Source organism: Apostichopus japonicus, chromosome 2, assembly GCF_037975245.1.
Source record: "Apostichopus japonicus isolate 1M-3 chromosome 2, ASM3797524v1, whole genome shotgun sequence".
In the NCBI taxonomy this organism is placed as follows: Eukaryota; Metazoa; Echinodermata; class Holothuroidea; order Aspidochirotida; family Stichopodidae; genus Apostichopus; species Apostichopus japonicus.
In genome coordinates, this window is record NC_092562.1 from 24,656,679 (window position 1) to 24,668,198 (window position 11,520).

The 11,520-nt window shown below is 37.4% G+C and overlaps 1 protein-coding gene across 6 annotated transcripts in view; it reads right to left on the reverse strand.

Annotated features, from left to right (window-relative positions):
• The window catches only part of LOC139983254 (oxysterol-binding protein-related protein 9-like), a 38,767-nt gene extending 27,833 nt beyond the window's left edge, over nucleotides 1-10,934 (reverse strand). For 3 of the 6 annotated variants that reach the window (XM_071996688.1, XM_071996695.1, XM_071996682.1), the window contains exons 1-4: nucleotides 10,770-10,934; nucleotides 8,826-8,876; nucleotides 7,342-7,420; nucleotides 1,155-1,231 (exon numbers count right to left, since the gene is read on the reverse strand). In XM_071996688.1, the coding sequence (XP_071852789.1) occupies nucleotides 1,155-1,231; nucleotides 7,342-7,420; nucleotides 8,826-8,876; nucleotides 10,770-10,898 (336 nt within the window). In that variant the 5' untranslated portion in view covers nucleotides 10,899-10,934. Of the gene's footprint in view, nucleotides 1-1,154; nucleotides 1,232-1,419; nucleotides 1,439-1,601; nucleotides 1,736-7,341; nucleotides 7,421-8,825; nucleotides 8,877-10,769 lie in introns of those variants that run through there. The other 3 variants (XM_071996701.1, XM_071996709.1, XM_071996720.1) reach the window with 3 other exon arrangements.
• Nucleotides 10,935-11,520: the final 586 nt, after the last annotated feature.

Genomic DNA, 11,520 nt, shown 5'->3' on the forward strand with positions numbered 1-11,520 from the left:
GATAATTCTGATCTTTTCTTGAGCCTTATTGCATGTTCAAGAACTCCTTGCACAAAAGGGTACTTTATGAAAACAAAACATCTGAAAGAAACTTCCACTCTTTGAATTCTTACTTTGTTCTAACATCTTTTTCAGTTTGTTTGTTTTTGTCTCTCATTTTGTTTTCCTTTTTTGTTCTAATTTTTTATTATTCTTTATTTTTTCTTTTCTGTGTGGTGAATTCCTGCAATGCTGCTGAATTTGGATGGTTCGCAACAATTTCTCATGGACCCTGCCTGAAATGCAAAGCTGTCATCTAGAACTAGTGTAAAGTACTGTAAAAAGTCAAACTTGGTGCTCAGACAAAACTTCACATTGATACAGTAGCAATGTCTCTACAAATGAACCATTATGTGGCTATTGAGTCTCATATGATATCCAGTTCTAAACCATAATTTAATATTCTCCATTTTGAAGATCAATATTTGTTGTCCATTAACTACATCACTGGTCCCCTTTATAGCAAAATTAGAACCAATCCTAGAACAACAACAACAGTGTTCTAACCTGTTTAAAACAACAAAGCATTGCAACCATATTTACTCTATTAACAGAAACCAAAAAAACACAGAATTTCTGCAGCCTACAGGTAGAGGTTTATCACTCCAGACCTCTTTGAGTCAATATCGTGCAAGACTTTCTTTAAATGCACATAATAATAAAAAAAAATAAAAAAACATTACTGTTAATTTTTGCACGTGAACTGCATGATAACTCACAATCCTATTCTATGTATCAGTAAGTACTGCATGATAACTGCATGATAACTACATGAACTGCATGATAACTCACAATACTATTCTATGTACTGTATCAGTAAGTACTGCATGATAACTGCATGAACTGCATGATAACTCACAATACTATTCTATGTACTGTATCAGTAAGTACTGCATTATAACTGCATGATAACTGCATGATAACTGCATGATAACTCACAATACTATCAGTAAGTACTGTACTGCTAATATGTCACAGGCTATAGTACCTAACTGTAACCTTTCCTGTAACTGTGTTCTTAAAACCTGAACAAACTCATTAACAAATATTAAATTCAATGTCCTTCTAGGTACTGTACATACATACTGCGTTAAGAGAACAGATTTTCAACTCACCGACATTTTTCCCTTGTGTCTCATGATGGTGTCCTCTAAATATTCAATCCACTTGCCTCTCTCCTCACTGCTCTGGGCTGAAAGAGAGAAAAGAAACCAAAATTAGAGAACTTACAACGGTATAAATGTAAAAACAATAAAGTCCATGTATGGAATCAATATGTAATTCACAGTGCAGTGTATTAATAACATAGGCCTACAGCCCCAGCCTAACATCACAGCATGCAGTGTGTACTTCATTATAACTTCATGGGAGAAACAATACCCTATATTATAAACTTTACTAAAGTATATATAAAGTAAAGTATCCTTGTGCATATAGACACAGCTGTCCTTAAAAGTTACAGAGACGCAAATGAATTGTTTCAATAATGAGGAAACCATGGAACAAAACCTACAATAATATCGCTTTTTCGACTTTTGCAGGTGAGTTGCTCTATGACTCACTTGTAGATCATGTGAAACCAAAACAGGAATAGAAAACAATGACTTCCACTCAATTTGTTACCATGGCAACCATCCTAAGAGAAACTGATGGTAAAGATTGAACTTTCCCTTTGCCAGGGAGAAGCTTTGACTACCTCCAGCTAAAAACATTTACAAACTGGCAACTGCCCTGTGCCCTGTAAACTTCCCTCACAGAAATAGAGAGTGGTGGGCATGAGGTGAAAGTAACTACATATATTGTAGCTATTAAAAGTTACAACATGAGATGCAAGCATCCGCTAGAATAATAGATTTGGAAGGGAAAAGGAGACGGCCGTTAATACCGTTGAAAGTCGTTCAGTGAGGGTGTAGTGCTATTAAAATGATTACCAAGTTTACAGTGTAGTTTAAGGTGGAATGGCATGTAGAGTACCTGTATATGATGATTGGAAAAAGGTGAGTGAGTGAGTGAGTGAGTGAGTGAGTGAGTGAGTGAGTGAGTGAGTTTTTTACCTCCAGCTACAAACATTTACAAACTGGCAACTGCCCTGTGCCCTGTAAACTTCCCTCACAGAAATAGAGAGTGGTGAAAGTAAATAGAGAATGAGGTGAAAGTAACTACATATATTGTAGCTATTAAAAGTTACAACATGAGATGCAAGCATCCGCTAGAATAATAGATTTGGAAGGGAAAAGGAGACGGCCGTTAATACCGTTGAAAGTCGTTCAGTGAGGGCGTAGTGCTATTAAAATGATTACCAAGTTTACAGTGTAGTTTAAGGTGGAATGGCATGTAGAGTACCTGTATATGATGATTGGAAAAAGGTGAGTGAGTGAGTGAGTGAGTGAGTGAGTGAGTGAGTGAGTGAGTGAGTGAGTGAGTGAGTGAGTGAGTGAGTGAGTGAGTGAGTGAGTGAGTGAGTGAGTGAGTGAGTGAGTGAGTGAGTGAGTGAGTGAGTGAGTGAGTGAGTGAGTGAGTGAGTGAGTGAGTGAGTGAGTGAGTGAGTGAGTGAGTGAGTGAGTGAGTGAGTGAGTGAGTGAGTGAGTGAGTGAGTGAGTGAGTGAGTGAGTGAGTGAGTGAGTGAGTGAGTGAGTGAGTGAGTGAGTGAGTGAGTGAGTGAGTGAGTGAGTGAGTGAGTGAGTGAGTGAGTGAGTGAGTGAGTGAGTGAGTGAGTGAGTGAGTGAGTGAGTGAGTGAGTGAGTGAGTGAGTGAGTGAGTGAGTGAGTGAGTGAGTGAGTGAGTGAGTGAGTGAGTGAGTGAGTGAGTGAGTGAGTGAGTGAGTGAGTGAGTGAGTGAGTGAGTGAGTGAGTGAGTGAGTGAGTGAGTGAGTGAGTGAGTGAGTGAGTGAGTGAGTGAGTGAGTGAGTGAGTGAGTGAGTGAGTGAGTGAGTGAGTGAGTGAGTGAGTGAGTGAGTGAGTGAGTGAGTGAGTGAGTGAGTGAGTGAGTGAGTGAGTGAGTGAGTGAGTGAGTGAGTGAGTGAGTGAGTGAGTGAGTGAGTGAGTGAGTGAGTGAGTGAGTGAGTGAGTGAGTGAGTGAGTGAGTGAGTGAGTGAGTGAGTGAGTGAGTGAGTGAGTGAGTGAGTGAGTGAGTGAGTGAGTGAGTGAGTGAGTGAGTGAGTGAGTGAGTGAGTGAGTGAGTGAGTGAGTGAGTGAGTGAGTGAGTGAGTGAGTGAGTGAGTGAGTGAGTGAGTGAGTGAGTGAGTGAGTGAGTGAGTGAGTGAGTGAGTGAGTGAGTGAGTGAGTGAGTGAAATTACACCGTTCATCTCAGTTAGTAGAAGTAACACCTGTGTGATGGTTGGTTTGTAATATTTACTGGTATCAAGATTAAATACACTTAGTCACTTTGTATGATGCACACCTGAATTTATGTTGAAAGGAGACTTTTAACGCGCATCAAACTGGTTTACTAACACATGTATGTGCTTTAATATTTGTAACCTGGGAGACTATACAGCACAGTAGTGATGTTTCAGTTATCCCAACACTTTGGGTGGTAGAGGTGACTAACAGTAACCAGACACTGTTCGGTAGCGGTGACTACCTGTGACCAGTCACGGGGTGGTAAGGGTGACTACCAGCGACCAGTCCCTGGTTGGTAGGGGTGACTACCTGTGACCAGTCACTGGTTGGTAGGGGTGACTACCAATGACCAGTCACAGGGTGGTAGGGGTGACTACCAGCGACCAGTCACTGGTTGATAGGGGCCCTCACCAGTCAACAGCAGGCATTTGTTCATGAAATTACTACCAAAAAAAAAGGGTACTATTAACAAGCAATTACTGTATATTGTTGATGAGTGTTGACAATTTTAAGCATATTTTTACCACAGATTTATTTTTAGCCTGTACTATAAAATAGATCGATGAAAAAGTTATCAAAAGCTTGGAGAACCCTCCAACTCCATTACATTTCCAAATTCATTGACCTGTGTCCATTAATATAGAAAAACAACTTTAATATTCTCTGTTAACCTAAATTTACCATACAGATACAGAATATGTACAGTAGGCCTACCCCATACAGAAAATTTCACTGAGCAAGGTGAAAATTGGGGACATGCAATCAAAGAGGTGCACATGACACCCATCAACCTCCCATTGTAAGCTACAAATTACTAAAACAAATGCATCTTTAAATATTGAAATAGGTTAAAACAAAAAAGGTAACCCAAACAAACAGCAATTACACCTTTCATCATAACTTTATGCAAAAAACAATGGCAAACTTTAATATGTGCATTAGTTGAGGATGGCAACCTCAAAGTGACATTTGGCTCAAGAATATGTCAAGTTGAGCTGAGGGAGAATAGATGATTCCAGGGTGATGATATGCACACTATTTTAGCTTTTTGTAACAAGTGAGGGGCCTTCTCTATCAAGTAATCCTTGTACGGCACAATAGTGACTCGAATGTACGATATATACGAAGGTACGAAATGACACAGACTGCTGCAGCATTAAGCAACACTGACAAAGAATCTGTAGCATTGTATTCTATCATGTAGCCCTGTACGGTAGTGTACTGTAATACATAGAGCCTTTCATGAGTGGCATGTTCAACTCTCTTGTAGGATACAAACACAATGAATAAATGAATGAATACTGCTGAAGATATACAGTAACATGCTGGTACTGTGAACTCTTATGGCATTGTTGGTATTCATAATGCTTATTTAAGACCCTTGGAACAACTACAGTACCCTCAGATATGACATGCTGGTACTGTAAGCTCTTATGGCATTGTCCGTATTGTGTGCGACTGGGTTTCACTGCACAGTGCATTGCTTTGGCAACGTAATTATGATGAATAGTAAACCCCCATGATACAGGAACTGAAAACAAAAGAGACTATCGAAGTTTGAAGACACAGTATCTACTGTACTGAAGAAAAACTTCCCAGGGTTCATTCTAACTTTTTATTTTGCAAATAACTAATAAATATGGCATATCACACTTGTAAGTTATTTTGTACTTTGAGCACCCACATGTATACTGGTTAATATTCTTTAAATATTATACATGGGCCCAGATGAACACTGACTTTAAAATTTAAAAAAAAACATTTTCTTTTTCTTCTTACTTTGAAATTAATTGATTGAATTATTGATTGATTGATTATAAGTAACTTACTTTCTTTTGGCAATTTATGAAATACCTTTTAAAATCAGCAAGTGCTACATGATTACTTTGGTCAGTAGAAACTTTGGTATTGATATTCAAATTGTGCAACAAACAAAACAAAGCTGGCATGCAGATTTGTCAAACTTTTCCTGTTTTTAATGATATTCAACATGTTAGGACAAGTGAAGAGTCATAAATACTCCTTTTATCAAGACCTTGTCAATGATGATACTGTCTGCCAGTCAATTCTCTATAACTCTACCAAATTAATTATCATTTCGCTTGTAAGCAAATGGGAACCCAAAGACAAAGACAATTTGTATTCAACAAATTTTTATAAATATTGTTTCTATAATATTTGAGTCTGTAAATGTCTGATATTTTCTAATCTAATCTAATCCAATCTGATTTAATCCAATCTTAGCTGATGATCTATCTAATAGCGTAGTATGTGTGCTAGACTACAAAGTCCAGTCACTTTGACTGATGGCCTCTGATGTTTAATACAGTGTCGATTCTCAAGTGTAATATATCAATGTGACCACTAATCTGTACTGATGCAATGGTAGACCTTTAAATACATGTAAATACATGTAAATACATGTAAATACAAATAAATACATGTAAATACATGTATATGTAATTGAAAACATAATGAGAAGGAAAATCCAGAACAGTGAAAAAACTTCCAGCCTCCACAGGGATTCCAACCCGGGCCTCCCACTTTATATGCGGACACCCTAACCACTAGGCTATGGACGCTGACTGTACAGTATGTCCAGAGGTTCGAAACCGGTAAGGAAGGTCGTAATTCCACTGTAGGCGTTTGTCACCTGTATCGAACAATACTAGTTCTGTTTTGATGACATATTTTGCCTAACTCTAGAGATCAAACATGATGCTAACCAACTCGAAAATCATTGGTGATTCCTAAAGCCGGATATATATATTTTTATACAAAGAGTCATCCATTTAGCAACAGTACTGTACCATTGAAGTATTTCTTACCCAAAATAGTCAGCAATCAGCTGTAACCTACAATAACTTGACATGAAAACCAACTTCCTGTCCGTGATCTAAAACACACAGGAGATCTAGTTTATCTGATCACCCAAACCCTGTATAACTAGCTGGATCCAAACCACAACCATTCATAAATGACCTACTATTAAAACAATAACTTTGTTTACATTTCTGAAAATGTAAAGTTATCTTTAAATGGATTTGACGACTCCAAACATATCACAGATTGGATTCCTGACAGGTTTCTCTTTATTTTTCCAATAGTTTAAATTCTCTTCCCCCCCCTTCCTCCCCTCCGATCTCCCTTCTTTTTTCCTGTATGCGTGTGTGTGTGATTGTTTGCATTGTGGAGTTGAAATAATACTGCTGTGCAAATCCTTAGTTTTGGTATGAACTCAGCTGTGCCACCAAAACAAATTGTTTGCTCCTCATATCAGATCAAAATAAAATATTTTCATGGCCAAGTCGCTGTCATAAAATGTCATGGATAACCTTTTTAATAATTATACTGAGCAGTAAATATTGATACAGTACTGTACTGTGAGAGTAGCACAACTTAGATAAAGTAATCCTGAAATGGATTGAAAGGTCATATAAACACAGTCATTACTAATCAGTCTGTCATACACTATATAGCCTACATTCAGACAGTACTAGTCTGTCCAGCCCAGTTATAGTGACACACAGTTGGTCACACAGTCTGTCATACAGTATATATACAACCTTTTATAATGCTAAACATTGTTCATTAAGTTTCAGGTTTAGTTACATGTACAGTACAGCTGGAAATACAGACAGGCATTGATAAAGTTTCTGAAAACTTTACTGCCAGTTCTTACCCCACAAATAACACTACTAACCCTAAAAATAACAACACCATTGATAACTTTGTCCCCAAAAAAGGTGAGAGCAGGTAAAAGCACTTTATACCTTTGACTATCTGCAAATATTTTGTTGTTTTTTAAGCATCTTTTTGGGCAATATCCATAACCAATATCTGTCAGCTACCGGTAGTTCTTACTTTCTGGATTCTGGAAAATCGGTTATCCCTCCGTTGGCTTAAATGGCTTACAACATTAATCATTCATCTCAGTAACATATATAATTGAATATTTACATTGAAAGTGAAAGGTCTTCTGATCCACAGTGATGGTAAATGTTGAGTCATCTTCCCCGTCAATACCGATAACAGCACCCTGCAAGACAAAGCAGTAAAACACAGGGCCTGAAATTAAATCCCATTGTAAGAAGTAAATCCCAGACAAGAGAACAGACAATTGTGGTGTAAAATACACTTAATTAATACTATTATGGTGTACGGGGGGGGCTAAAATCGTCATATAGTTTTGCGAGGTACATGCTGGTGGAGATGCAGTAATACAAAATGGACGTGTGACCTTCCAAAATTTAACTTTTTTGACATAATTCATATCTTTTTTTCCCAATTTCCAATTCAGGGCATACAGTACTACAGTACACTATGTCTTGAATTATTCAGCAAATTAGTACTGCACAAAACATGGCCTTATTAACATCCCTTTGATGTATGTACTGTAAAATTCTTAAGCACAGGAACATCATGCCTCATTAAATCCACAGGAACTTGAGTAAACAAAGTTCTCTATGTGTACCTATCTTCTGGTGGAGAAACACAACCCAAGTTAACAGTACTTTATAATAGTCCAATTTTAAGCAACAACAGTTGGAAATACTTTTGAAATCCTCTCATTGATTTCAATAGCCAATTAGAACTCCATAACAGACAGACTAAACAGACAGACTAAATACTCTTCAGTGATGAGCACTCAAAATCTGTCTAGTATCTACAATACTCTAGCTGACAGGATGGATGAGTGAGTCATGAGTCATAAGGTATGATATCATAGTTATTTATAGATATACTGTCCAGAGGCACCAGCTGACATATATACTTCAAATGCATTCTGTGCATGTTAAAGAAGAAAGTATACAAGAATAGCATCAATATCCAAACAATTCCAGGCTTTTATACGTACATAGCTCATAATTCCATGTCAAAAAATTTGTTAGAAACAGAGAAACATGATGTATCCAGTATACAGTATATAGTATTGTAGAATGCTATGCTAAATGGTCAAATTGCTATACAAAGGCAAAGGTATAACGGTTGTTTGTTTGCAAAGGAATCAAGAACTTCTTTAAAAAAGACAAACATTTCAAGCTCCATCAAAACTGCTGGACATAGACACAAAATTTGAACACTAAAATATTCCATGGATACAATGACAGGCTAAACATGTACTGTGACTACTAAAATCATTATCATAGTATAGATGGACCTATACAACAAGCCATGAGAACCAGAATGTAACAAAAGTCCATATTCACTTACAAAGCAAGTACTACTGTAAAAAGTAGTGGGACTTTATAGTCTTTCAAACAGCTATGTCATAGATGCTAGATTACCTGGAAAGGACCCACAGTGGTCAATTATATTGCCAATTCAACCAGAAAAGAAGCTCAACCACTTTAAATCAAATAATGGTCAACAAAACCATTGGTCAACAAAATCCAATGGTCAACCAACACAAAACAGTCAACAAAACCAACGTTTCAACAAACCTTTAATCTCACACAGCCTCTTCTTGATCCTCTCTTCATCTTCTCTTTAGACTGTCAAGATGATAAAACATGAAAGACAACTTAAGCAGGGTGTTTTATTTTTTTTTTTTATTTAAAAAGTTCTTTCAAATGCAACTTAAACAGTAATTCCAGCTTGAATGAAAGTCAGATTATGGATTTTGGATCAATAGTGAATGACAGGACAAATATTTATTGGTCATCCGGCCGTAGGAGATGACCAAATGTATGTCCGGAGAACCAAAATCAGCTGTGGAGGTTATCTGGCGGATAACTACAGTTGTTCTTTACACAGGTTCTGTCTGCATTGTTTCTAAATATAGGTAGGCCCATGGTTCATGGACCCAATCAGGCCTCCCAGATGAGGAGAGTGTCACTGACCCAAAGCTGGTGTTCTATTCACTAAACCTGCCCATCTTTCCTACAGAGTACATACTTTATTGGTGATTCTTTGTTATTCTGCTATCTTTTTTGTTTGGACTGTCAAAGTTGTTGTTTGAACAACCAGAAAGTAAGACCTCATTGTCCAAGGAGCAACCACAAAAAAAACTTTGAAAACTAGCCCTGAAAGATATCAAGTTCAATTCAATGATCATTTCAGACTTGAAATACCAATTTTTTGCCTGAACACTCTGAAATTCTTTTCATTATTATCAAACTAATAGCACCACAGGTTGTACAGCAATAAAGTAGAAAGGGGTAGTCAAAAAACTGAACATGAATTGCAAAAGAAAACTCACAAGTTAACACACATGAAACTTGTTGTATTCTGGCAAAAGGCCTATTTAGTTCCACCTCATGCTTTTTACTGCACCGGTTTGGTTCCTTACTTGCATGATGAACAGAAATATTGATGAAACTTAATTGCAATGTATTAGAACGGGTAAATATCATAAAACTTATGGAAAAGCAATGCTAACCGCACAACTGCCAATTGATCAATTTTGTGCACTTCAGGTATTTTTCTATATCACGAAGATGTGTTCACTTTCTCATTTCCAATGTGGGCAGGACATCAGAGTCAAGGATTGGTAACACAACAGGATATGGTTGATCCTTCATATTAATTTGAGCAATGGAATGATATAGTTAGTTATGGTTAAAGACCTTTTCAATACATGAATTTGTAGCCTATCAAATTAATTTGACTTTACATGCTGAAATGTACCCATTTGCTGCACAAGCATTTGAACATTGGGCCTGGTGTGCTCAGAAAGATTTCAGAAATATGCAAATAATGAGGCCTAGGTCACCATACAATATTTTGGACTTTTGCAATTTTCCAAACAACAAAGGTCATCTCTGAGTCTGACAAGGCTCTTCATAGTACTGGCTTGCCTAACTTACAGTAAGTACAGGTATTATTAGGGCCTTCATAGGCCTACATACTATTTACTGCTGGTAAAGTTAGATGTACATGTTAAACTTGGTCTAGCATAGACCAACCTATAGACCTACTGTGCATTTAATTAGACCTAACTTGTTAGGCCTGGGCCTAGTACTACACTAGTAGTTACTAATAATAGTACACTAGTCTTTCACTATATGACTATGAATATGAACTCCTTTAAATCTTGCAATTCATATTAGTTACAATGAATGATAACACTAATTGTAATGCTAATTAATACGTTCATAATAACAATATAACAATATCATTCGATACATATGTCTAACACTTCAAAACTGCATGATTTGGAGGATATACGCCTATGGCAGTAAGTTCAGTAACAAAGTATACGTTCAGTTACGTTTGCATAGTACTAGTATTTAGGCCTCACAGTCACAAGTTAACATTACCACCTTCTCTGTACGGTTAGGCTACGGTGGACCTAACGTTACACATTCTACGAACGGTAGAGGTACCAGTATCCAAAACATAGCCTACAAGACAAAACTCGGGAAGAATAACCATGATTAACTTACCGTGTAGTAGGACAACAACCCAGTCGTTTGGTCCAAGACGAACCATCTATACTGCCATCCTTTTACAACATTCGTCCATTTACAAAGTGGCCCTTCAAGGCCCAGTGCTGTCGCAGAGACCGACGACATGTCTATCTTCACCCCATAAATTGACCTAAATGATGTGACAGGTGACCAGTAATAGCTAGAAAATATGCTAAATCGTTAAATTCCAAAACAGAGACACTCCCAGTTAAAGGAGTAGCAGGAGCATATCACCAAAGCAGAAAGTTAAAGATGCGGTTGTTTACTTAGCCACCACAAGCAGACACTATAGTTACTGATAGTCAGGATCTTGCAGATCTTTGGAACAACAATTTTGTGTCGGTGTTTACAAGGGAAGATATGAGTAGCATTCCAGAGTTTCAGGGGGGAAGTGATGGTCCTAAACTGGATACGGTCTTATTTTCATGTTATTCATGTTAGTCATGTTTTATGTTTATCTCAATAGTGGTGTCAATGGGAATTTACTGTCTTAGATCGAGAATTGGCTTGAAAATAGAAAACAGAGGGTGGATATTAAAGGCTGTACTTCTTCTTAATTGGCAGGACGTTGCTAGTGGGGTTCCACAAGGGTCTGTTTTGGGTCCCTTGTTGTCTGTTGCCTATATAAATGACATTGACGGAGATATTTTGTGTACAGCCAAGAAATTTGCTGATGACACCAAACTGTATTCTGAGGTCTCTTCCAAAAGCGATTCTGAGAAATTTC